At 39.0% G+C, this 25985-nt stretch overlaps 1 protein-coding gene across 1 annotated transcript; it reads right to left on the minus strand.

Annotated features, from left to right (window-relative positions):
- On the minus strand, window positions 1-22904 carry ARNTL2 (aryl hydrocarbon receptor nuclear translocator-like 2). Its single transcript, XM_009082886.1, has 16 exons — window positions 22766-22904; window positions 21559-21594; window positions 18868-18906; window positions 16160-16317; window positions 14829-14908; window positions 13994-14086; window positions 11436-11553; window positions 10460-10603; window positions 8614-8854; window positions 7564-7670; window positions 6839-6989; window positions 5581-5636; window positions 4679-4787; window positions 2599-2686; window positions 1492-1600; window positions 1-497 (listed from the first exon to the last, which is right to left on the minus strand). The coding sequence occupies exons 1-16, from the start codon at window positions 22858-22860 to the stop codon at window positions 361-363; spliced, it is 1761 nt and encodes a 586-aa protein (XP_009081134.1). The 5' UTR covers window positions 22861-22904; the 3' UTR covers window positions 1-360.
- Window positions 22905-25985: the final 3081 nt, after the last annotated feature.

Genomic DNA, 25985 nt, shown 5'->3' on the forward strand with positions numbered 1-25985 from the left:
GAAACAAAAAACAATAAATAAGTTTGAGTATTAAAACTAAGAAAAACTACTCCTGTACATTGTACAGTACCTTTTGGTTAAAGCTCCCTAGCAAAAATATACTAGTGTGTTCTAAGCATTCCAGTTACAGATGGTTCAATATTAAAATTCCAAGGTCTCCCCATCATGAAAAAAGTATTGCATTTTTCCATAGGTGCAGCAGAAGTTGTCTCTCTCTGAACAAGGCTTCAGTCTTTAAAAATATCTAGACAGTAAGTATGAACTCAAATGAAGCATTAAAAAACTATAATACAGTACTGAGGATATATTGTTGTTGTGCATTACAGGTTTTACATTCCTTCTTGCTTTCAAAAAGCAAAACTAGAGAGCCCACGGGATATCACCGAGGTCAGCTGGATCTCCAAGTCCTCCATCAGCCTCCAGGTAATTCATGAGGGCTGTCATAGCACTGTCATCATTTTCACATATTGCATCAAAGTCCAGCTGAGAATTACCACCTGGAAAAGGATTAAAACATTAGTGTAAGCAGCACAAAGCACGAAGGACATGGGAACTTGCAAAACATAATTGTTTTTAAATGGCACCTTCCTTTGAAAACCCAGTAAGTAATAGAAACAGTGGCTCTAGAAATCAACACTGTACCTTGCCTATCTTGGATAAACCATAGAAAGGTTTGGGCTGGAAAGGACCTTTAAGTGTCATCTAGCCCAAACTCCTGCAATGAGCAGGACCATCAACAGATCAGGTTGCTCTGAGTGCCATCTGACCTGGCCTTGAATGTTTCCAGGAATGGAGCACCCATCACCTCTCTGGGCAACCTGTGCAGTGCCTCACCACCCTCCCTGAGAGAAAATCAATCTTCCTTATAGCGAATCTAAGTTAAATAACTGAAGCAAAAGAGATGGAAATATTTCAAAGAGCTGAAGCACAGGATAAGCATAAACATTGCCTTTTATGTTAAACATAATACAATGGCACTTTCCTCTTAGAGGGGAGAAGGGAATCTTGTATCCAAACTGCTGCCTCAGTACAAACTTGAACACAGGGAAAGAAAAAAACCCCTCTCTGAACTATTTTGACTAATCCTTTGTATCAGCTACTCACAGCTTGCAGCTAAGAGACAAAGTGCTAAAGCAAATTCCCAGCAGTACCCTGACACTGCGCTGAAATACTTTTCCCTACCCATCTTTCTCCTGGAGAGAGAACTAGTAAGTGCCTCATGAAATGGACTGCAAGAATGCAATGGCATTGTGTTACATTGTGCAACTCCTTGTGTTACAGGAGTTATTCTTGCCGTGAGATTGACTCACTGCTCAAATTTTGCTTTGGCCTTGCAGCAGTAACACATCTGTTTTCAGAGTCCTCTTATTGTCAGACAGAGAGAAATCTCTCAACAATCTACACATGCGTATGAAGTGGTGGGTTCAGAAATTCATCAGAGATGTCTTCCCCTGCAACCCCCAAAACATCCCCAAGAGAAATAAACCTTACTGAGGAGAGGTTCGTTACTGGGGAAGGGAATAGCACCCTGGGTTTGTTCTGGGTTCTCTAGAACTTCTGCTTCTGAAGGACATAACTGAATCAACTCTTTATTTGGCACCTGAAAGAATACAAGTAGTAAAAAAGGACAGAATTAAATCCTAAATTCAGTCACAATTATTGCATTACAGCAACATTATACACTACTGTCAAATTATTAAGACCTAAATAGATAGATAGAAGTGAAAAATAAGCATCATCAGGCAGATATTCTGCAGTGAAAACCACGTTTTTTAGAGGTTCATATGGCACTTATAAATAAAAGAGTGTTTAAATAAAAGTGTGACTTACACATCTGCCAAAGGTAGATGTGTAAGTCTTAAATGCATTTAAGTATGTCAGGAAACAACAACTGAAATGGGAAGATAAACTGCCCTTAAATGGAAATAAATTTACATTCAAAGAAGTGATGATGAATTCATACAATGCACAATATACAACAGACAATACACTTAGGTAAAAAAAAAGTTAATTATTCCATAGCTGTGGTTAATAAACGCATTAATTACAGTTTGTAGTGTTACAAGCAGTACTAGATTAGCAAAACAGCACATTCTATCAATTTTAGAAGACTATTGAAATACTTTCAAAGTCACAACATTTCCAAACAGCACAGATCTTTTAAAATTGTTTTCAATTACATTAAGATTAAAAGCAAATGAGAGAAAACATGAACTTCTTGTCAAACTGAACAGGTGACTTTTAGCCTCTGATGGTTATCTAGCAAAAGTTTTCATTCCAAATGCAGGAGAGTCATCATCACATGAATCACACTCATGTTCAGCATATCTGTAGAGCTTCAGCAGAGACTCTACTCACTGAGTTGAGATCGAGTCCCCTCAGCCACAGGAGTAGCCCCTTAAGGCTTGAACTGATGCCCTCATAAATGAGGTTGGAACTGCTGTCACATCTCTCAAAAGACTTTCAGAGCCACCAGGTAGTTGGCAGCACCTGACACATCCTCTCACAAAAGACAAGTCAGGACAATTTAGCTCAAACACAGGCTTTGAGCTGACATTAACCTTTTAATTTTACGTTCACAGGCAGTGGCATACTCACATCGCTGCAGTTCACAGTTAAAGCTGGAGAAGGTGACTTTCTCAAGAGATGTGATGGACTTAACTCTCCAGATGGTGAAGAACGCAACCTAAAATTGGGTATGTTGAGTTGATTTACCAGGTCACATGAATCAAACACTGAAAAATAGCCTTTGTGTTGCAGAACCCACCAGACCTCCCCAGTGACAAAGCCCAAGTCAGCTAACTCGAAACAATGATGTCTTCAATTCTCCTGAAGATTGTAAATTCTCCTGCTCCAAGTTTTGGTACCAGAAAAAGGAGCAGAGGTGATCAATAAAGGCCATGGGTCATAATTACCTGAGCAGACTTTTATTTCTCTGTTGAATCACCAGCACTGACAGAGCAAACAGTAACAGGTTTCAGAACTATGTACCTTTTGTCCCAGTGTATATTTCAAATACATACAGAATGTAGGGAGCAAAAGGAAGTTCTTAAATGGTGAGGGGAAAATAACACATCCTTCTAATGCTCTGCTATTATTGTATTACACTGATCTTTCCACATTTTCATAACATTCCAACTAAAAATAAAGATTCCTTATTTGTTACCAGGATTCTTTGAGGGGCTGCCCAGGGAGGTGGTGGAGTCACCATCCCTGAAGGTGCTTAAGGAAAGACTGGATGTGGCACTTCGTGCCATGGTCTAGTTGTCAAGGTGATGTTAGGACATAGGTTGGACTTGATGATCTCAGAGGTCTTTTCAAACTTAATTGATTCTGTGATTCTGTGAAGATGATGTTACTTGAAAGATCTTCACTAAGAGGACAATCAAGCACTCCCCAGGGAAGCAGCCATGACCTCAAAGGCTGCCAGTGTTCAAGAAGTGTTTGGAGAACACCCTTAGCCATCTGGTTTAACTTTTAGGTTGCCCCATATAGGGCCAGGAGTTGGACTTGATGACCCTCATGGGTCCTTTCCAACTCAGAATATTCTGTGGTAAGAAACTACTCCTTATATTTTTACTACTGTTGCCAAAATTGGTGTACTTGTAATATTTATAATTACTTCTCTTTCAGGTCCAATTACAAAAGTACCAGTGAAAAGAATTCCATGGCACCTTGGAACACACTACCCTGCAGACATGAAAAGTTTCTTGGCTTTCCTTTAGCCAGAACTGGAAGAGTAAGATCTAAACTCCGAGGGACAGCTTCATTATCCAAAGCTAGTATTTCGATGCTCAGATATTACCATCATCCTAAATTTGACCTTAACAAGAGTGGCTGAACCTTCTGATGAAGCCTTAATTCCTGCAAGAGTTGTGACTGAAAACAGCCTTTTCTGTGCATGTGCATCTCAAAGTCCTGGAATTAGGGAGCTCAGAGGCTTTGTAAGAAATGTTCTTAGACAACCAATGCTGATAAAAAGCAAACAGACACAGCAATATCCTCTCCCTCTATAAGCAAGTCAGGCACCACTGTGGGTGCACGACACAAAGAATACAGAAGGAGATATTCACATTAAAATTATGCTTCTCTCTTTCAAATTCCTTGGCTAGTTATTTTTAAAAGGGCCAGTCTTTAACAGCTTGAATCTTGTGCGGATTCCCATCTGGAATTACATGGTGAGGGTTTTTTTAATCTGTGTGTGAGTACTGGGAAGGAACTGTGCTATCAGGAAAGGGACAATACAGACTATTGAATCACTCCAGTGGGGACTGTTTCAGAGGAAGTTTTCCTAGCAGAGCAAAGCTATCAGAAAAATACAAAACACTGCTCTCAGACAACCCATTTTCCATTCCCAAATAGTTCATATCCCCAGTTCAACATCATGTGAAGCAGCTGCATCACAGTAACACTTTGAAAGTCACAGTTAAATAATACTTTAATTAAAGGAAACTGCATGCCCAGAAGCAAACTACTTATGAACACCAGTGATGTGTTCTGCCTTGCATGAGACTGGCACTGGATAATAAGTGGTACCTTATAATGCCACTGCTCAGCCTAAAAATAGTTTAGACAATTAACACAGGAAAACTGAAACTTGCACAACCCCCACATAATCATGTATAGCTCTTCCCTGCTTTTACTTAAAAGCCTAATGATGATGTTAAGCAATTATTACCTTTGCAATTCTAATATTTCATTTGCAATTTCAGTTCCTATACTTCCAGCACCAAGAACTGTTCCAGAGGACATTCCAGGTACACTTACTAGAGACTGTTTTGCAGCATCTGCAGATTAAAAAAAAAAAACCAGCAAAACAAAACCTTAAATTTGCACAGCAAGGATTCATTTTAAAGCAGTTTTTGTTCTGTATCTCTTGTTTTCAGAGATTAAATTCCTTAAAACACTGATTACATGTTGTCTCATTTGCAATATAAAGACAAGTGAATAATCTATTTGTGAAAATTGCTGATCTCCAGTAGTGAAATAAAGCTTTAATCATTGCCACCTCCAGTCTTTCTCACAGACAATGCAAAGCATGAGGGGGAAAAAAAAATCCTTGGATTTTTCACTAACTGAAATCAGTTATTAAAAAACCATTTTCCAAAGCAAAAATAAAGCCCTTATAGCAATAGTTATGTTACTTTATAGCTCTAGGTGACAAAACAGCATGTGGAAAGCAGAATCTGTGCACAGCAGAAAAACATTAACAAAATACATATCTTTACCAGTATTGACACACTGTATTCTACAGGTAAACTCAGGCAGCACAATTGCATTTCTTCAAAAAAACTGGGCAAAACATGAATAGAGTCTGTGACAGAAGCATAATATCCTATCAACCCAAACCCCAGCTATAGCAGGAGCTGCTAGAAATTAAAGTTATGCTACAAATGCTTCTGCTTACAGTTCTGTGAATTATGATGCTGTAAGCAACTAGAAACTGTCACCAGAACGAGCTTTTAAAAATCTTAATCCTTTCTTGCACACAGCCTAGAATAAAACGATTCCTGGACTGAATCAATCTAAAATGGCAGATCAGGAGATGCAGCTATGGTAGCTGTGAGAAGTGACACTTGCCTTCTGCAGGCTGGGAGCTGTAGAGGACATCATCTTCAGCTGACTCCTTGTGACCTCTGAGAGTTAAGCAAATTAAAAAACCCAAAACAAACCACAAGAAAATTAGCAATGTTTTCAAGGGCAAAATCCAGCATATTTATGCTTGATTTCAGTAACACTTCACATAGAATAAAAATTGACATACTCAGACTAATAATGATTAAGATGTTCCAATGTGCAACCCTTTGTACTGTTTCTGAAGGCAAAATGTTGATTTCCACTTATTCTCCAAATAAAGGAGAAAGCCATTGTGGTTGTCTGTGCTCCCTGACAAGAGCACAAGGCTGTCATTTTTACTGCTAGGAGAACCAGGTAACCAGAAACAACTGCTACAAGGACAGGTCAGTGGCTGCCTCCTGCCAGCAGCTGCTGCCTACCTTCCCTTTCCAGACAGCTGCAGACACCCAGGTCTCCAGGGCAGGCAAGTGTCCTTTGGCTACTGGCCAGCACAGACTGTCTGAACTGCTCTTCTCTGTCTTCTTGAGGAAAAAGGACATGTGCAAAATGGGTGGGTGATGTTGACTTAAGGCATGAACCAGCTCCAGAGTGGGTAAATGGCCCCTAGGAGAACTTTGTTTAATGGAAATAAAATCCTCTGTCTCCCTCTCAAAAACCCAATAATTGGCAAAGATGCTCAGTATCACTGGGACAACCCAAATTATGGGTCCATTACAAAGTACAGATAGTGAAACACAAGGATTAAGAAAGAACAGAATTGAGCACATGCATTTACTGCCCCACAGGCTCCTTCCTTGCAAGCCATTTGGAGAGTATCTTTCTGTCCTGCCTTGCATTTCTACCATTTATCAATCATTCTTCTGCAACTTCTGACACTTGGTAGGTAGAGCAGCACTTAAAATTGGGTCAACTGACACAGGCAGTCTTGTAAAGCTCAGATGGAAAAGCAGAATTAGCTTGACATTTCCATTTATCCATATCTACTTTTCTTAACAGATCCTTCTTCCTCTAAGAAGAAACTTTCACCTCATTTTTTCCTACTGGGAAACAGCACAGTTTTCAGAATCAAATCCATGACTTAAATCTGAAATAAAAATACAGGTCAATGCCAAAAAAATGTTTGTCCAGGTTTCCTCAGCCACTTTTTGTGGCGTGTTGGTATTTTCTAGCCTTGTTCTGCTTCTTAAACAGGCACTTCGTGCTAACGCTAACTGTCATGAAGACAAAAAAAATAACACGGAAATTCATATAAATTACTTACAATACCACAGTGTTGTTTGATACAATGTACTCCAGCTCTTTGGTCCATGGGTTCATGAAACTAAACCACTGACTCTTTAAAGTAACAAAAGTCCCATCTTTTGCTCTAAATTTGTAGGAATTTGTAAATACTTTTTCTTTATTCTGCAACACTAGATAAGAAAGGAAAATTATCATCACCATATACATGCTTAGAAAGGTAAAAACTAAAAACAAAAAAAGAAGTAACTAAATGTTTTATAGCATCATAAAACCAAAATGCTTTGCTGGCCACACACACAAATTAAATGCCAGAACAAACTGACAGGACAGGACACGTTTGAGCATGAAATTATAGTCTCAGCAGTGTTATAAATCTTACATTAAAGACCAGGAACTGAGTTTCTGCAAACCACTAGAAGGGAAACTCATGACCTGGTGAACTTCCATAATCAGTGTCTTTAATGACATTATCAGGCACATTGGCTCTTCAGGATTCCTTTCTCATCCTTATAAACAATGGAAGCAGAAGGTTGACAGATGTATTAATATTATTCCATCTTGATCCAAGACACCACTTTGTCCCTGCTTTTACTACAAGCTTTGCATGGGCTTAGTGCAGACATCAGAAAGGACAATGCTAAGGTTGGCTAGTTTTATTCTTAGCTTCTGAATTTTGATTTGCAGTGTTTTCACTTGAAGTTACACATAGCTCTAAGTATTCTGGGAGGACCAACTGGTTTGTACCTTCTTTATGCTTTTCAGCTAGATGATTGTGATCATCCTGGTGGCAGTACTCGTAACAAGAAGTTCCTAGAAGCTCTTGTGGCAGATACCCTAAAATTGCTGTTGCGCTGTTAGAAATAAAAACATTAACTACAGCAGGTTCAAACAACTGCAGAGCTGTTTTCTTCAGTAGCAGATAAAGCAGAAAAACTAATATTTAAACCAATTGATGCTTGTGTTCATGTTTGGGAAAAAAATACATAGCATTAGTATAGCTCTAAACCAAGAGGAAAGACTGACTTTGAATTCTCTATTTGCAGTGAGTGGAATTCATACCAAAAAAACCCAGTTTAAACAAGCAAATCATATGTACACACAAAATACCCATGGTCATTAGGTCTCCCCATTAGCCAGTTGAGTACTGGTCACACATAAGGAGTCATCAGAATTTCAGTGGTTGAAGTTTTGCTCTGCCACTCAAAGGAATAGGTTTAAACTGACACTTTCAGACAAAACAGAAGATGACTGAAAGCAATAAAGTTTCCAGAGACACTAATGAAATTCAAAATGGTAACTCAAGTCTCCACAACAAAAGAGTCCAAGTTCGGGGTAAAAAGTCCAGAGTTTTGGAACTTGGCTTTCACTTCTAATGAAATAATTTGCTAAGTCACTCAGATATAAAGTATTTATCCCAAACAGTAAGATTTTAAGAAGTAATAACTTTTGGTTAAATGTTTATTATTTTAGCCACATGCAGAACTAAGAAGCTCTAACTTGAGATTTTTCTTTATGGGTAAGTAAGCACATGAGTGCATTTAAAAACATATTTCAGTCTTGTTAGCCCACAGTACACTTCTATACATTCTGTATTATGCTTGACAAGCAGACTCAGAATGAACAGCAGGAAAGACTCTGAAAATGAGAATTTTTGAGAACTTTCAAAAAATTCTCAAAAGCTTCTGTGAATTCTAATCGTATCCTGCTTGAGAAACAACAGTTCTAACAGAAAGCCCCAGAAAACTGAAGCAGTGGTGTCATTTGTTTGTCTCCATTAAAGAACAAATTGCTTACCGCTGATCAACATAAACAAACTTTCCATCCATGGCAAATCGTGTAACAAACTCTGTTGCTTTGACTTTTATCTCTCCACTCTTTTGTGGAACAACATAAGGATGTAACCTCCCAATTGCAACAAGACAGTTAAAGTTACCACTGTCCTTTTCTACATCATTTTCCTCTTCTACTCCCACCTCATTAGGAGGCCAGTTCTTCAAGTACCCAGTACAGTGAATGGTACAGTATTTCTTGTGATCTAACAAGAACAAAGACATTAAATAAGAACCAGTTATTGTTCAAAAAGTAAACCAAATTACTTAATTTTTAGTCCATTCACAATAAGACCCCCAACTATATTTTAGCTTACCTACACCAACTGTACAAAGCTATAGATGTTTTTACAGAGGATTTTTACATTGATTTTATACTACTTAATTCTGGCTTACCTGGAGAGAGCTCTTCCAACCTTATGTAAGATTTAGGAAGAGAAGTTTTAGGTGTTGGCAATTCAAACACAGTCTCACAGACAAAAAAAAGTAAACCAACAGTCTGGTAACCCACAGATCACTTTGTCTTTGTGCCATTTGATATGGATTGTAAATTAAAACTGACTGGAGAGGCTCTCTGCAGCTTCCAAATAATCTACCTTGTGCAAACACAATTGTAACATATGCTTACTGCAATTGCTAAAGAATCAGTTGAGAACAACCCAGAGCAATCCAGTTTATTGCCTGTTTACCTTAGGCTCCTGAATCCCTCGATTTTATGGGAATACAATTATTCTGAATGTCTTACAGCACATGCTGTCATTCATTTTCATTTGCTGCCTACACAACTTATAAACACAGTCACAGGCATCAAGGCACAGTCTTACACTAACTGTCTTTCCAAAAAAATGCATTCTTGATATCTCTACGCTCAATGTGAGGCTTTATATAGATTTGACTTCCTCTCAACTACAAAGACCACTTACCGATGTAAAATGAGAAACTGAGTTATCCTACTGTGACTTTGCCACAGCTTCTGAGCTTGCCAAGGTGCCTTCCCTCAAAGCTGCTTTCCCAAGGAAAGTTCATACAGGTTAAATGCTTATCTCACCAAGTTACCTGACACATCAAGGGATACCAAACTCTATTTACTTACAATTACGGGTCTCTTAAAATCTACAGGTGTGTACATTGGAAAACAGAAGCTGAAGGGCTTTCTCAGGCTCAAACAATTTCAGCACACACCTTTGCAAAAATCAATACTGAAGTATTAAACAAAAAGCTGAAAATTACATTTTAAAATTGAAATTTTCCCTGAAAACTTGACAGGAGTATTCTGCTGTACAGGCACACCAAAATATGAAAATTATTGGCAAAACCAAATGGAATTACACTGATCAATTAGCTTTACTATGAAAGGGAGAAAAAGGGAAATTCATACTTTTAAATACACACAACACAAAAAGTAAATCAGAAAAAAGTTGGGTTTACTTGCTTTTTTTTTCCTTAAAAATAGTAGAGTTTGCAGGCCTTATTGACTCAGTTCTCTTCAAGACATAAGTTATTTAGTTTCATTCTTCTCATCTGCTCCAGTTCTTTCAAATATTTCCCTGAGACTTCTAAAATTTGACCACAACAGACCACACGCTCCCAAACAGCTACTGTAACTCAAGTTCCTCCCTCCCTCTTTTCCAGGAGTGAAGAGGGAGGAGAAAGAGTACAATTAGTCTGTTTTTCAGGACGTGCCTCTGGTACATATTTACCCTTCTCTACAGCTACTGTGTGAGACCAGTGACAACTAGAAGGGTCACACTACTGACTCAGAATTTAAACACACCAAGCTTCAAGACAGAAATTCCCTACTGTTTGAGTACCTTTCTTCTTTGGGTTGGGCAAGCAATCCTTCTCTTCTTTGACTGTGGTCCTACTGCACTTGATCCGACAGAAGAAGGAACGCCGAGCACCAGAGTTCAGCCGAGCTGGTCCAGCTTGGAAATCTGTGTGTACTCGCAAGCCAGCTTACAAAAATTCAGTAAAGCAGTTAAAAAACCCCCAAAATCAAGCAACAAAACTTCAGAAAACAAGATGTGTTCTCCATTTTCATTTCCAGTACTTTCTCCTTCCTGTCTTTTTAGGGGTCACAGAGTGGCAGGTTAATGGTTGGACTTAATGATCTTAGAGGTCGCCTCCAACCTTGATGATTCTATGATTCTAATTGCCTAAATTTTGTCCTTACAATTAAAAGAATGGAGTAAAACTTAAATATGACAAAGAAAACATGACTGTGACATGGATCCTAAAATTAACTACCAAACTACTTTTAAACCCTGAATGGTATTTTAATAAATAAACTTTCAACTCATATTTGGTACAAGGAAGAACAGCAAAGATGCTTGCAAAATCCAACTCTTAAGACAGGCTGTAGCTGCACAGTACAAAATGCTTTGCATATTAGAAATAACTGCAAATAAAACAAGATCTGGTTAAATTAGGATTGGCACTTAGCATTTTCAGAGAAGACAGTGATTCTTGGTATTGAAGTATTTTATCCCATCAGGTCTTTTGTATTGACAAGGCCTAGCAAACACAAGAAAAAAAAGTAGTATTCCTGGTAGGAAGAAGGTCAGAGCAGAGCTTGGTAAATGTTTAACAGTGCAAGTTTCAGGAATTCTTATTCTCTAAAAATCAATCCTTTCCTGAGCTAACTTTTAAACTGTAAATACACATTCAAATCTGTCTGGGTCACAGAAATGACACTCATGCACACAAACACATGACTATATCCTGTGTAATAACTAGACTTGTTAATATCTCTTGAAAAAAATATGAGCATGTTCAAACTGGACTTACTTTTTCCATCTATGAGCTTCTCCCTAGGTGATACATCTGATGAAGAAAGTTGCTCCTTCACTTTTGCAACATCTTTTGGATGGAGGTAATCAAACAAGCTTTGTCCAATCAAACTAGCCTAATTAAAAAACAAAACCCAAAGAGGTAAGAGCCACATCATTTTGGAACAGCCCCACACACATGATACTTAGCTCAGAAAAACAACTGTTTACACCATTAAAGTCAAATACCACAGTTACTCTAAATATCAATATTTTGAATCATGTTTCATTTGCTTTTGTTTAATACAATTTTTATTTAAAAAAAAGAGTAGTAAACCCACCATTTGTTACTTCCCTTGAAAAACAGCAGATATAGTTGGATGTTAAACAACAGCTTAATGGTTTATTTATGTAAGTAATACAATTCCTGATCCTAGCCAAAGAAGACCAAGCACAAAGTAACCACTCTCAGATTATCGGGGCAGGAGGGAAGACACAGGAAATAGGAAGAAATATTCATCTACCTAATTACTCCAATTTGCTTGGACAAAATGGCACCACTGGGCCAGGAGCAGCAGTCAGCTCACTTCAGCACTCCTTAGTCACAGATGTTTACAGCAATGTCTCTAGCTGGGATCCAGTCAAGCTCCTCACTCTACTTATCCAGAGTAACTGGTCTGCTGTTTCTTTGGAGGAGGTGATTCTCCCCCTCTACTCTGCACTTCTGACACCCCACCTGTAGAGTACTTCAGCTCTGGTGTCCCCAACATAAGGACATGGAACTGTTGGAGCAGGTAAAGAGGAGGCCATGAAGTTGCTAAGAGAACTGGAGCCCCTTCCCTAGAAAGACAGGCTGAGGAAGTTGGGGCTGTTCAGCCTGGAGAAGAGAACATTGTGTGGAGACCTCATAGCAACCTTCCAGTACCTAAAGGGGCTACAGGGAAGCTGGAGAGGGACTTTTGGTTAGCAACTGTAGTGACAGGACAAGGAGTAATGGGTGTAAATCGAAAGAGGAGAAATTTAGACGAGATACTAGGAAAATGTTTTTTCCTGTGAGGGTGGTGAGACACTGGCACAGGTTGCCCAGGGAAGCTGTGGCTGCCCCAACACTGGCAGTGTTCAAAGCCAGGTTGGATAAAGCCTTGAGCAACCTGCTCTGGTGGGAGGTGACCCTGCCCAGAGGAAGGTGGGTTGGGATAAGATGATCTTTGAGGTCCCTTCCAACCCCTTAACATTCTATGATTCTGTGATTCTTTTGGAACAGGAATAAATTTTCACAGAAAAGGGCTAGTTTTGGGTTTTCCATTGCTTACCTTCAGCACAGCAGACAAAATCAATGGGCAGAAAGGAGCAGTGTTGACAAGCACTACTCTAGATTCACATTGCAAGTCAGGATAAACATTCAGCCTCTTGAATTTGCCCAGACCCTTCTAACCCTAATGCAGAGGGAAAATACTGAGTGCTGCTGAGAAAAGCTTATAGCAGCCTTGGCAAAATACATCAGTGTAACAGAGAGATTAGACTGCAGCATGAGATTCATGACCTAGAATGATTCCAAAATAAGCTAATAAATGTGGGATAAGTCAGTCGTGTTCTCTGAATCTCTTTGGCTGGAATAGAGAAGATCTTATGGGTCTGGGAGTAGGAATGTCTGAGGTAAGTGACTACAGAAACGCACTTTCAGTCCTTGAGTAAATTCAGTGTAGAAGTTTAAAGAAAAAAATAAAATGTGCTTTCTGCTTGTTCCCCTAAGATGATTCATTTATAGTTTGTGGGTTTTTAAAAAAAGATAAAAATAAATCCATGCAACAGAGTCCAGATTGGTTATCCTTACATTTATGAAGGAAATGAAGACAGCACAAATGGTTTTAAAATTACAGAAGTAGACAGATGGAAGCACTAACTGTTTCAGCCTCTCTTTGTGAAATAGAAGGCACAGATACATGAACAAATGATCCTGTCTTGATGATTTGTGGTAATTGTCCATGATGTTAAACACCAACTAAACAAAGCTACTAATCTCTTTCCTATTTCCCTTATTCTACAGCTAAGCTAACTCCCTTTCAGTTCCCTCAAGTTAAGAGTACACACTGGGAGAGGGATTGTGGACGATGTGTTATGTAGTGCATCCAAGCATAAAGGCATCACCAAGCAAAGCTTTAATTAACTTCCACTGCTGAACTACCAATTTGCCTTGGCCTAAAAAGAAACCAAACTCAAAATTACTTCATTCTTTAAAAGAAAATCTCTTGCACACAGAAATTAGGACATCTTCAAATTATCCCTTCCTCAGACTAGCAGTTTTCTTAAGGATGATCCATTGAAATATGGTGCTGCTACAGGTCAGGAACACTGATGTACTTGCAAACTTTCTGTTACAGGATATTCAGCTCTACTCTGAAGAAGGTTAAATCAAAGAAATTCCAATAAATGCCACACCAAGTCTGATTTAAATCAAAGAAATTCCACAAAATGACACACGGACTGGGTTTGAGCGATACAGAATAAAATGTAAAAGTTTACAAACTTCTCAGAAAATGCAAGGTAAGAGCAAACCATAAACTCAACTATAACCACCTGATCATAGTTCAGTATTTTGCAAACCGATTCAGAGACGAACAGAATTTTTCCTCTGTTGCATCCAACCACAAACAGGAATCCATCTGCAGCCTGGAAATATAAAAACAGTGTATTTTAAAACATACAATTAAATATACAACGAATATAAATGACTACAAGAAAGCACACTTTTAAACCTGATGTTTAAAATTAAATACAAGGGCCTGGAGTGACAGGACAAGGGGGAATGGCTTCAAACTGACAGCAGGTTCAGATTGGATATTGGCAAGAAATTCTTCCCTGTGAGGGTGGTGAGGCACCGGCACAAGTTGCCCAGAGAAGCTGTGGCTGCTCCATGTCTGGAAGTGTTCAAGGCCAGGCTGGATGGGGCTCTGAGCAGCCTGGACTAGTGGGAGTTGTCCCTGCCCATGGGACACCTTCCAACCCAAACCATTCTATAATTCTACAACACACACCAAAAAGCAATTAAGATTGCAAGGACCAAGTCAGGCCTTCAACTACAGACAGCTGAAGTTTCTTAGACACAGCTTTGGCAAAAAAGGCAGCCAGCTGCAACACAGCTTCGCCTGGGAGCCATTTACAGGCCTTGGCAAAGTCTGTTACTGCAGCTTAGGGGAAAGAAAATAGTTGCAAATGAGAAAGGATAAAGGTGTGGGTATGTGATGAAGTGTGCAAACAAGACCCGAGATTTTATTTCAGATATTATTTCTGCATCTTTTTCAACCTTGCCTGAAGGAAAAGATGTGAGACAAAGCACTCTCCAACTAACAACTCAAGTTCATGGCAAGTTTTAATGAGGACTTGAGTTAACTGAGAGTTTCCTTCCACTTACCCTAAGGATTAACTGTCGGAGTTCATTGTCCTTTAAAAATGAAGGTTTATACCGAACTTCCGTGTAGGAGCTGCTAGAACCTGCAAAATGGGTTATTCATGGATACCATGTCAGATGTCACATTTTACATTTATTTTCAACAGTTAGACTTGTTAAGGAGAGACTGGATGTGGCACTTAGTGCCATGGTCTAACTGACATGCTGTTAGGCCACAGGTTGGACTCGATGGTCTCAGAGGCCTTTTCCAAACTGATTGATTCTGTATTTTACTATTTTTCTCTGTGACCACAAGAGCTGAATAAAATTAATTAATTACAAGTTCTATAAATTCTAAAAATAACAAAGATCTCATAAACACACTCTGGTAATGAACACAGGCACGTAACCATGTTTTTTTCTGCCCTGCCCTTAGCACAAACCAAGAAAACTTCTGTTCAGACATCATTAATGTACTGCTAGAGAAATGGTATGGGAATTGAATTTTCTACAAACATTGCACAGGCCTATTTCAGAATCCTTAACACTTGCTGAAACTGAATAACTCTAATGTTATCAGTTGTCTTTTGGCACGAATAATGCTACCCAACAATCCAAACACCACACTATTGTAGTAGAATGTCTCACTGAATGTAGTGTGACTGACTCACTGCAGGTATTGTTCTAGCACACATGGCAAGCTCCAAGATAATTTTTATCTATCGCAAGCATTTCTAGAACCTTTTCTACATATTTTTGAGGTAAACAGCAGTTGAACTTTCCAGCAAATATCATCATTCACTATAATTCCACACTGTACCTTGCATTTTCTTAAACCATTGGTTTCAAAGATGTATATAACTGCCCAGTGGAGTCCAGTTTCATACCCTAGTGTTAAAATATTGGTGTTTGAGCTGAAGATTTCTTGTACATGCTTATTTAAGCTGAAGTGCAATTACTGCCCTGCTGATTTGTCACATCATTTTGTTACACAAAACTCTCAGTCTCCTTGGGCCAACCAACCATTTTGTTCAAGTTTTGGTTTGTCTGGCAACATTCCTTTTGACTCCTGTACTTTTAAAAAAGCATCAAGGAGTGACTTGAATGCAAGACATACCCTTAGCAGAGAGAAAATACCAAACACTGAAGGGTGGCTCTGTTTTCTGCTATACTAAGCAAAAAGAATTAAGTTCTGGAAGCTACAGATGTGGATTTAAATGAGAAGCAGACTCTGAGCTAAATACAGTAATGAAATGTAAAATAAATTATCCTGGATTTATGTAGCATCAAAGAAGATGCACAGTGTAAGTCCTGTTAGAACAAGGGCTTAGAGGATTAAGTTTCCCAAAACTCACCTTTTAAGGATTTCAGGTGCTGCACAGCCATCCTTAACACTGTGAGTTTGTCCAGCTTTCGGGCCATGGGATTGCACTGAGGGATCATAGCAGACAATTCCTCTATCAAATTATTCATTTTGTCTCTTCTTCGTTTCTCTGTCTGACTGTGAGCCTCTCTAAGGAGAACAATCATTGCAAGAAAGATGTAGAACACATGATTTTCCTCATAATATTCAGCTATTTTGGGAATGGAACATATCACAAGTACTACTGACTGGAACAGTTTTTCACAAATGAATTGTATTGGACAATTGAATTGGATTTACTTGAGCAAAGCTGAAATGGTCACAGCAATGATGTGAAATACTGAGGTGAAAAAATACTCAAGCAACAATCTGGTTATATGTGGTAGGCACAAGAGGCTATGAAGACTTATAAAAGTTAAATTACTGACATCCAAGTGATTACTTGGACTCCATCCTGTATACCAGAGAACTCCTGATGTCATTATTACTTCTGCTCCCTGGCCCTAGCTCCACCTGACCAGTGTAACTAAGATGGGACATTCATTCTACCCTTTTTTTTTTAGTGAATGTCTCTGCACTTGCTAAAGCAGCTCTGAAATCTGTCTTATGCAAACTCACAACAACCTGAGATGAGCGATGTCTTCTTGTTATCTCATTAGCCTAAACATCCCTCAGAGTGAAGGCAGACACAAACACAACCATCTTCTCACAGCACAGCAACGAACAGTACATTTATATGAGCTTTTAAGGGATGGAGGGGAAACTGAAAGAAAAACCTATACCTTGTGTAATCTACCAGAAATAACTCAGAAAACTTTCCCCTTCACTCAGGTGCTACAAAGAGTTTCAGCCTCTGGACATACTCTGTCTCAGCTTTCATCTCTTGGTAAGCCTCTGCCCAAGAACTCAGCCACAGAAAGAACTTCTCTTGTTGGACAGTTTTCATCAGAAAACTGCTTCTAAGGCACATGACTGCACATCACAAGTATATTTGGACCTCAGGTCCCCTTTTCTTTAGTTCTTTCTACTGTTAGCTTTTCAGCTCATTTTGTGCTCTAAAACACCCTCTGGCAGATGAAGAGTTTAATTCCTTCTCTTCCCTCCTTACCCAGAAGACAAATCAGCCACTCAGTTAAAACAAAGCTAATTTTCCTTTCTCATTGAGACCAGACACAGTAGTAGTAAACAAACTGAGAAACAACTTTTGGTTCACTTATCTCGAAAACTCTTCCTCTTAGGCAAACCATAACAGAAGCTATTAAAGGTAATAAAGCTAACTACTCCTGGCCTGTTGAGGAAGAACAAAGTACACTTTCAAAGACCTAGAGGGGTATTACTTTTATTATTTTTAAAAAATATACCAATGACTTCACCACACAACTAATTCTGGGTCACTCATCCCAGCAATCAGCTTTTCTCTCTCTAAAGTCCTTTTTTAACATTTAATTTTATGAGTTATGCTCAGCTTTATGGGTTCACCCAACTTTTTCTTTGTGTCAGCTAGGAACAATCAAGTAATATCCTGCGTCTTCAACTTGAACTGTGAACCTCAGGAAGACAGAAACAAGTATTCCAGGAAAGGAAACCAAACTCCACATCTCTCAGGGTCAATAAGAAGCTATAAAAAGCCAAACAGGTGGATGCAGAAATTCCAGTGAGGACTGGGTGACTCCCAAAGCCTTCTGCTACCTTCCCCAGTTACAGAGGGGAAGGCAGAAAATCAAGTTCCCCAAAAGACTTGAGAAAAGAAACCCTGGAAGAAGGTAACTGCTAAGCAAACCACCAGAAAATCTGCTATTCATTTTCTTTCCTCCAACTAATGAACCAACACTTAAGGGAAAAAAAAATTAACAATACAACATAAAAGGCATTAAAGCAATGTACAACACAATCTTTACAGCAATATCCTGAAGAAAAATTCATTTTGAAGCTAAACAAAACTGTAAATGTATCTTGGAACATTTTAATTTCTTTAATTTTGTTTCAATTACAGGAACACTTCATAATTATTAGCTATAATACTATATAAGTAATACTTCTGACAGCATGCTGAGTGGGTTCTGTATTTCTGGTTTGACATCTTTGCTCACATGAAAAATGAAAGACACTTTTATTTTTAAATCGACTTTACACAACAGCTCTAGTTTTGCTAAGTGGCTTGCCTATAGCTTAAAAATCTGGCTGAATTCTGGCTGCATTCAGCCACAGCATTTCACATCTTACCAGTGCTCTGTGAACTGCAGTTGGTGAGAATTCAAAGTTCAATGGCAAACCTTGAATAATTCGCTATACAAAGACTTGTTCCAGAACAAGAATTCTTTGTCATGCTTTAGCTGAATCCATTTCCATAGGGGATAAATTTTAAACACCTCCAGGTGTAGACAAAGCCAGGAAAAGCAAGTCTCAAATCCATAAGGATGAAGGATCAGCTCCTCCCTTTGTACATGACTTTACTGCATTTAATTCTCACCTTGAAAATTTTATCCTCATGTTTTTGATAAACCATCTGAGATATTATTAAAATTAGTAGAAAATATAATCCTCAAGGAGGCTCTAAAAATTACTGCACATTTAGCAGGGAAAAGCAAAAACATACTGTTAATTATGACAGTTTTAACGAATGTTAGCCACAAACCCATAATTTACTATTGTGAATCCCAGTATTGACTAGCAAAACTTTTTTCTAGTGCAAATTAGTACCTGAAATCCTTTATTTTAACAGGTTCTTCATCTTCACTCCTAAAAAAAAAAAAAGCAAGATATAGAGTTTTGCATTGCATATTTAATACTATAGGCACTTCTTTCCTCCCACAAATTCCAGAAGATGGAAAATGCTGCACATCGGCTATGGCTCTGGCAAAAGCAAACCCACAAGAATTTCTAAACCAAAACTGAGCTAGCAAGTGATGTGCAATAGAAAGAGACCAAAGCAGAACTTCCAATATTCACATATTCTGGGGATATTTCGTAATTATGGGGTTAGTTTTATCCTGGAGAAAACAACACAATTGGAACATTCAAATAACTTAAGTCTAGGCTTGATTTCAACTTTTTCTATTTAAAATTTTGCCAGGGAGATCATCTATTCATGGCTTTTCTTCTCAAATCTTCTTGTCACATGATGAAATAAGCAATCCTTGCCTAGGCTGGGCCTCAATTATACCTTAAAAAGTAACAATAAAGTATTTTCCCATGCAGCAATGACTGGAAAGTCTATGTAGTAAAATTGCAAAGTAAAATTGTGAATTAAATTGCAAATCAAACACAGTCATAGTGTACATAGACACTGGAACACGTAATTATCATGATAAAGACCTGGCAGCAGGAAAGCAGAGAGGATGATTCAAACAAGGGCAAATTGATCTTTTCTCCCCTAAGACCACTGTATTCCTCACCAGGACTTATGGAGAATTTCAGCACATGCCCTGCTGTACCAGGAGGATGGTGAGAAGAAAAACCAATGAGTGAGCAGCTCTCTGCCATGAGGAAATGGAAGCAGGAGGACAGTCAGAGATTCCAGCTTTGGGGAAGATGCCAAAAGCTGCTTCCACTGGGACCTAAGCACTGACCCCAGTGAGAATCCAGCAGCCAGGGCCAAACTGACACACAATTCAGCTCTGCAACCTCAGCTCTCACTGGAATCCAGGAATCTCCTAAGCAGTCTGATAGACCCAAACACAGGAGTAGGCTAGGCTCACATGACCAACTTTTCTTGATTGAAACTGTTCAGTTTTAGACAAGTTAGCAATAACCAATATTTTTCTTTCATTCAAAAGCAACTCACCAGAAACATGCATATATTATGAGCCCCAGGTCAATTTACACTGTCTGGCCATAAGAGAAAAGGTAAGAGGGAGCCAGACCAACTGCAATATAGCATGTGGCCTATTAATTAACTCTCCTTCTCCCTCAGGAGCTCCACTTGGGGAGAAAACTAGAACAAATCTGCTATTCAAGAGCTCAGTCACAGCCTTCAATGGATTAATATAGCCTCTGTCCTAACAGCTGTGTTGTTGCTGATATAAATAGCTAATTAAAACTGCCTTAGATGAACATTGGGTGAAATTCCAGTTTGTGGCTATAATGTGGTACTTAACTTGTACTAGAAAGAACAGAATATGTATCTGTCATCAAACAGCATAACCAGATGGTGAGAATTGGTGATCATCCTACTGCTGTGGCTTCACCTTGGATACTGTGTGCCTTTTTGGGCCACACTAGATAAGAAGGTGTTAGGTGAAGATGTGAAGGTCCTTGAATGCATTCAGAGGGCACCAAAAGTGGGGAAAGGGATAGAAGCAATGTCCTATGCAGAGTGGCCAAGGACTCCTGGTTTGTCTAGGTCAGAGAAAAAGAGGTTGAGGTTACTTCCTGCAGCTTCCCTAGGAGGGGAAATGCAGAGGGAGTTGCTGAGCTCTTCTCCCTGGTATCCAGTGACACATGAGAATGGTTCAAAGCTGTGCCATGGAAGGTTTAGACTGGATATTAGGAAATGTTTCTTTACCAAGAGGGTTGTAAAACACTGGAACAGCTTCCTAGAGGGGTGGTCAATGCCCCAAACCTGTACCTGTTTAAGAGGCATTTGGACAAAGCCCTTAACAACAAGCTTTAACTCTCCAACAGAACTCAGGTTTTGTTGGAGAAGATGCTAGTTTGAGCTGCAGAAGCACACTTTGCAGAGAGCAGGAGCAGTCTGGGGAAATGAAATCCATTTGGACAAAGCCCTTAACAACAAGCTTTAACTCTTGGCCAGCCCTGCAGTGCTCAGGCAGTTGGAATAGATGATGGCTGTAGGTCCCTTGCAACAGAAATAGTCTATTGTATAAAAAAGAATATTGCGTGGCTACTTATAAATTAATATAACATCTAAGCAAGGTATCCAGATACAGAAAAAGAAAATGTGACTAAGTAATCACGTAATTAGCAAGCATCCCTTTACATACATACACAAAGGGTTTACTTATGCTGCACAGCCGATTTAACTCTGGTTTGTCATGCTGTAACAGCTTTATTTTAACATAGTTGTGGTAGTTCTATGTTAAAAAGCCCTTGAAAAGGTTAAAACAAGCAAAAAGTGTTTACATGCACCAGTCCTAGAATACAAGACCTTCACCTCCATAGTCTTATTTAACTGGTACTTTGCATCCATTCTCATTCTCAACTTCAGTACCAGCAAGTCTGGTAAAGTTAGAAGCAGAGTCTTCTTAGACAGAAACATCAAGAAACCTTAACACTGGATGGCCCTGTCCATCCTGTTCATTAGCTGAATGTTTAACACCTGCCCATGGAGGAAGCATTCCTTGAGAAACCACACAGCTCATCTAGGCAAACAGGAAAGTGTGACATGTTTACAGCACCGAAAACAGAAACTGATTTGTTGATAAAAAGTACCTTTTCTGAGGATCACCATCAACTTCAACTGTGTCCCTGCAGAAAGAGGCAATAATTTAGCAAAATGCAGTTTGAAGCACACCAAGATGACTTAATAGACCCAATGGAAACCCACTTGATTAGTTATTTTCAGCAACAACATTAACTTTTAGAACTTAATTATAACTTCCTATAAAACATTACTCTTTCAATTGTTTTTTTCAGCTTGGACATGGTTTTGCTTTTTATCAGAGAGTGATCCAAACTATTGATGAACCACCACTGATACTGAACAGGTAAAATCCAGCAAGTGCTACTGAAAAAGAACAGAGACTTTTTTTTGCCCAGGAACTAATGTATTGCTGGAGTTTCCAGTGATGTACAAGTTACACTTGAATCTCCAAGTTGACATTTATATCAACATCCACAGTAGGGCTACACTCTGTAGCTCGATGGAATATATGTGGAAGAAGCAGTGACTAAAGAGAATTGCTTTAATAATCACAAGTATTTGTAAATTTTCTACTCTCCCCCTCCCTTTAAAACATGGATTTTCCACCCTAGTGTGCAGGTATTTGCAATGCACTGCACCTGCAGGCTGCCTTGTGTCCCTTACTTCTGGCTGATTCATACAGCTTTGAGCAGGTGACTTTTCTGGTTAACTGTTGGCATCTGTTTGGCAGTTACAGAAGAAAACAGCTGACAGTATCACCTCAGCAGCCAAGTGTGACCCACTTACAGAGACTGAGCACTACTGTAGGGCAGTCTCCATTTTTAGGTCACAGAGCTGTCTCCACAAGGAGAAATGGCTGTGCTGGTCACTGAGGAAGCAGTTCCCATTCTGCAGTTCACAGAGTTTAACTAGTAATCTCGTTTCATGCCTGAAGGTGCTAGTCTATTATGCACTTGGGAGACTTCAAGAAATGTAATATCTTGCCTTTACTAGCAGGCAAAGGGGAAAACAAAGGAAACAGACCCCCAAAAAGTTAGGATTGAAATTTCAGCATCAGAGACACATTTTACTGGCACTCAAGGCCAGGAAATGGCATTATAGAATCCTATATCTATATCACTCAGATTTAATGATTATTTATAATCTTTTGGGGCTGTCAAGGAAGACATTTGGAAGAACTTGGAAAAATTCATGGTAATAAAGAAAGAGGATTAGATAGTTACTAGGTTGCATAAATAACAGATAAAGGTCTCAAACTTCTGTTGAGACACTTACTGGTTATCAGAGTCACTTCCTTTGCGCTTCCTTGGAATCTCAGGCACAGCAGCATTGAAGGAAGTGGAGGTGGCAGGATTGGTTATTGGATTCATGAGGCTGGAGACTCCAGAGGCAACACAGGTGTTTCCATCTACTGGGAAATGATCTGGGAATGACAAAAAAAAAAACAAAAAAAGCTCAGTGTCCAGTGAAAGCTGCATCATCCTGGATCCATTCAGATTTTCAGCTGGGACAAAGGATTGTCTGTGGGTGGCTTCTGTGCCTCTGGCACAGAAAACAAAGGTTGCACAGCTCCAACCTAAACACAGCAAAGAGTACATTGTCTTCCCACAATCCTGCAGTGATCTCATCAACCCAACCAGCACACCAAGGCAATATAAAACAGCTACTCTGTCTTCCTTGCACAACCTTCACAGACTACACTTAAATCCCCCCCAGCACCTCAGACATCCTGCTGCAAAATCACAGGCAGTGGTAGTAGTTAGCAGATCAAAATACAAGGGCTCCAACTAAAATAAAAAAAATATATAGTATATTGTTTTCTAAAAAAGCTGGATATGCAAAAAATGAACATTTCTGACAAAACCCACAATTCCACATAACATCCATCATGTGAGTTGGAAGAGTCTCGAAAGCTTGTCAAGCTCCCTTCAGGATTCACCTGCCAAGGGAAACTGCTTTGTTTCTGGGAAGGACAGAAGAGAAGCCACAAGCCAAAGGAATCACAGAGACCTACTGTGAAAGGAAAACAGTCTCCAGGAACCTAAGCACTATCACGCTGGTTTTCTGTCTCAGTGCAGAGGTGTCACAAAGAATCAGCTGATGTCTGGGTAAAGAATCAGAATTAACTCTGTTTTAGCAAATCTAGGAACTCCTTTAGGCTTCAGGTGCCAGTGAGGGGCAGATGAGAGATGAAGAGAGGTCATGTAAGGAACTGAGCATCTCCTGCTTCTAGCAGGAGGCAAACCTAAGATGAGTACTTTGAAAATCCAGCAGGAAGGAAAACTGGATGCTTCCTTGTGAGTTTTCTCTTATTTTTTAGCCTCTGTGCTGTCCGTAAATGACAGGTAAAAATATGCAAAAGAATGATACAAAAGCATAGGATTCCCCCCTCCCCCCTTAGGTGTAAACACATCTTACACCAGAAAAAACACCTTCTAGGGTTTTTATTTGTGGCTGGAATACGACGCTGGAGAGTTAAATGAAAATAGGCTAATACTGGAACAGCAGCTTGCCTGGTCTTCCACTAATCCTCTCTCTCTCTCTCTCTCTCTCTCTCTCTCTCTCTCTCTCGTCAGACGACACAAAGTCAGTCCTGTTTTATTTTAGAAAGCTCTTTAACTCATTAAGTCACACAGGAAGTTTCAAAAAGAGAAGTGGACACTCAATAAACATTCGACAAATAAACCTTTGGGCATCTGCAACAGAAAGAAAATTTGGTTACTTCAAATACACATCTCATTCCAGTGAGGGATGTTAAAAATGCATTAGAAGAAATGACATGATAAAAGCTATAAGGACACAAACGGTACACGTTTGAAATATTTTCATGAGTGATCTTCTCTGGTAGTCTCATTTTATATTTCTATTATTATAGCAATTATCAAACCAAAAACAAAACCCCCAACTATTCCAAAGGAACTGTTTATTTAAAAGGAGTAGTTTTAATTCACTTAGGTCACGGCATCCTACAATTACTGGATTAAGCTACTGAAGTGTAATCACACCTCATGAATATTCATAAAGGAGTATTTACTAAACAGAAACCTACGCGATTCAAAGAGCAGAATGCCCTCAGCACAACAGATCCTTCCGTCCTGGAGCAAAGCAGGACAGCACAGACCCACTGACCTAAATACTGCTGCGCACACAGATGGCCAAGCTGCTTCCTGAGCCACTTCCCTTTAAAGGAACAAAATGCAATGCCTCTTCCACAGTTTTTCCGATTTATCCATCCAAATAATTATTATTTTTTCTTCACACCGAAGCAAACAATTCTGAATGCTGCATTTATCTCCTCCACATTTCCTACCAACACCTTTTTTGTCATTCTTAACAAACAGTGTGTAGGTTATCAGCAGCAATGACCTATTAACAACTTCTACACTACAATTATTAGGTGATAAATTGAATCCTAAATGCTATCCCTGTGACAAGCTAAATGCCATGTTAAATGCCAGTCAGACTGCTCTTAGACAAAAGTACAAACTTAAGAACCTGTACTGATCCCTGACATGCCCAGCATGGACCAGATACTCTCCACGAACTCAAGAAAACCCACACACCGAACCAAACCCAAAACCCCACAAACAGTGCAAAAGAAAACAAACAGATAAATTCATTTAAAGCTTCAGAACTACCAAACATAGCAGAAAAGTAATTATGTGGAATTTAACAGACAAATGTTTTTAAGCCCTCCCACTCACTGAACAAGGAGCAGCAGAGTCAGTAAGGATGCTTGGAAATAATCTCTGAGGGCTCTATAAGAGCTATAATTATGATCCTAGGTGATTCCAAGGGGCTTACTCTCTCCCTGGAGTGTATATCTTCACCTTGTGTAGTCTGTGGTGAAAGAGTTCTTTACCTCTCCAGTTGCACCACTTGGGGAGAGCTGGATAAAGGATCCAAAATCTTTGTGTTCACAAAGAGAAAGGTCTGGAATGCACCCCAATAGCCAGGGTGTGCTTCTGCAACAGAAAAATGCTGGATCCCTACCTTCCATTTGAGCACCTGGCTCAATTTCTGTCAACATTTTCCTACCATTAACATCCAAACCAAACACCCCTAAGAACACATGAAGCAAAACTAAATGTTTCCCAATTTCACAGCATTGTTGCTTCACGAAAAATAACACCCAGAAAGGCCAATCTTTATTACAAACTTATTTTCCTGTAAGACTGAAATAATGAGTCAATTTTTTAACTACTTGAAACAGTTTAATCCAACTAGAGATGTTTTGTTTTATCACCACAATAGTTTATTATTTACACTAGTTTGGTTTGAAAGTCAAACAAACTTCCATCTGAGGAATGATACTTTTATTGCTGTTCATTTCATATGCCCTGGCATAGTGATAACTGAATTGTGATGGTAAGTGAACAGTTCCTCACATACATATGTCTATTTATGAACTGTGTCTGGCTCCCAGTGTGCAAAAAATTATATTAAAAATATAATTATCTATATTAAAAAATAAAGATATTTTTAAAGCATATCA

Source organism: Acanthisitta chloris, unplaced genomic scaffold, assembly GCF_000695815.1.
Source record: "Acanthisitta chloris isolate BGI_N310 unplaced genomic scaffold, ASM69581v1 scaffold6769, whole genome shotgun sequence".
NCBI classification, from domain to species: Eukaryota; Metazoa; Chordata; class Aves; order Passeriformes; family Acanthisittidae; genus Acanthisitta; species Acanthisitta chloris.

What these genes read in the sequence shown, in the direction of transcription:
- ARNTL2 (XM_009082886.1), bottom strand. Translation starts at nt 22,860, where the DNA reads ATGAATCCAATAACCAATCCTGCCACCTCCACTTCCTTCAATGCTGCT. An exon ending in AAATACTGAACTATGATCAG is followed by an intron (nt 11,554 to 13,993) that starts GTGGTTATAGTT and finishes TTTTTTAATTAG; the next exon opens with GCTAGTTTGATTGGACAAAG. An exon ending in TAACTGTGAACTGCAGCGAT is followed by an intron (nt 1,601 to 2,598) that starts GTGAGTATGCCA and finishes GTATTCTTTCAG; the next exon opens with GTGCCAAATAAAGAGTTGAT.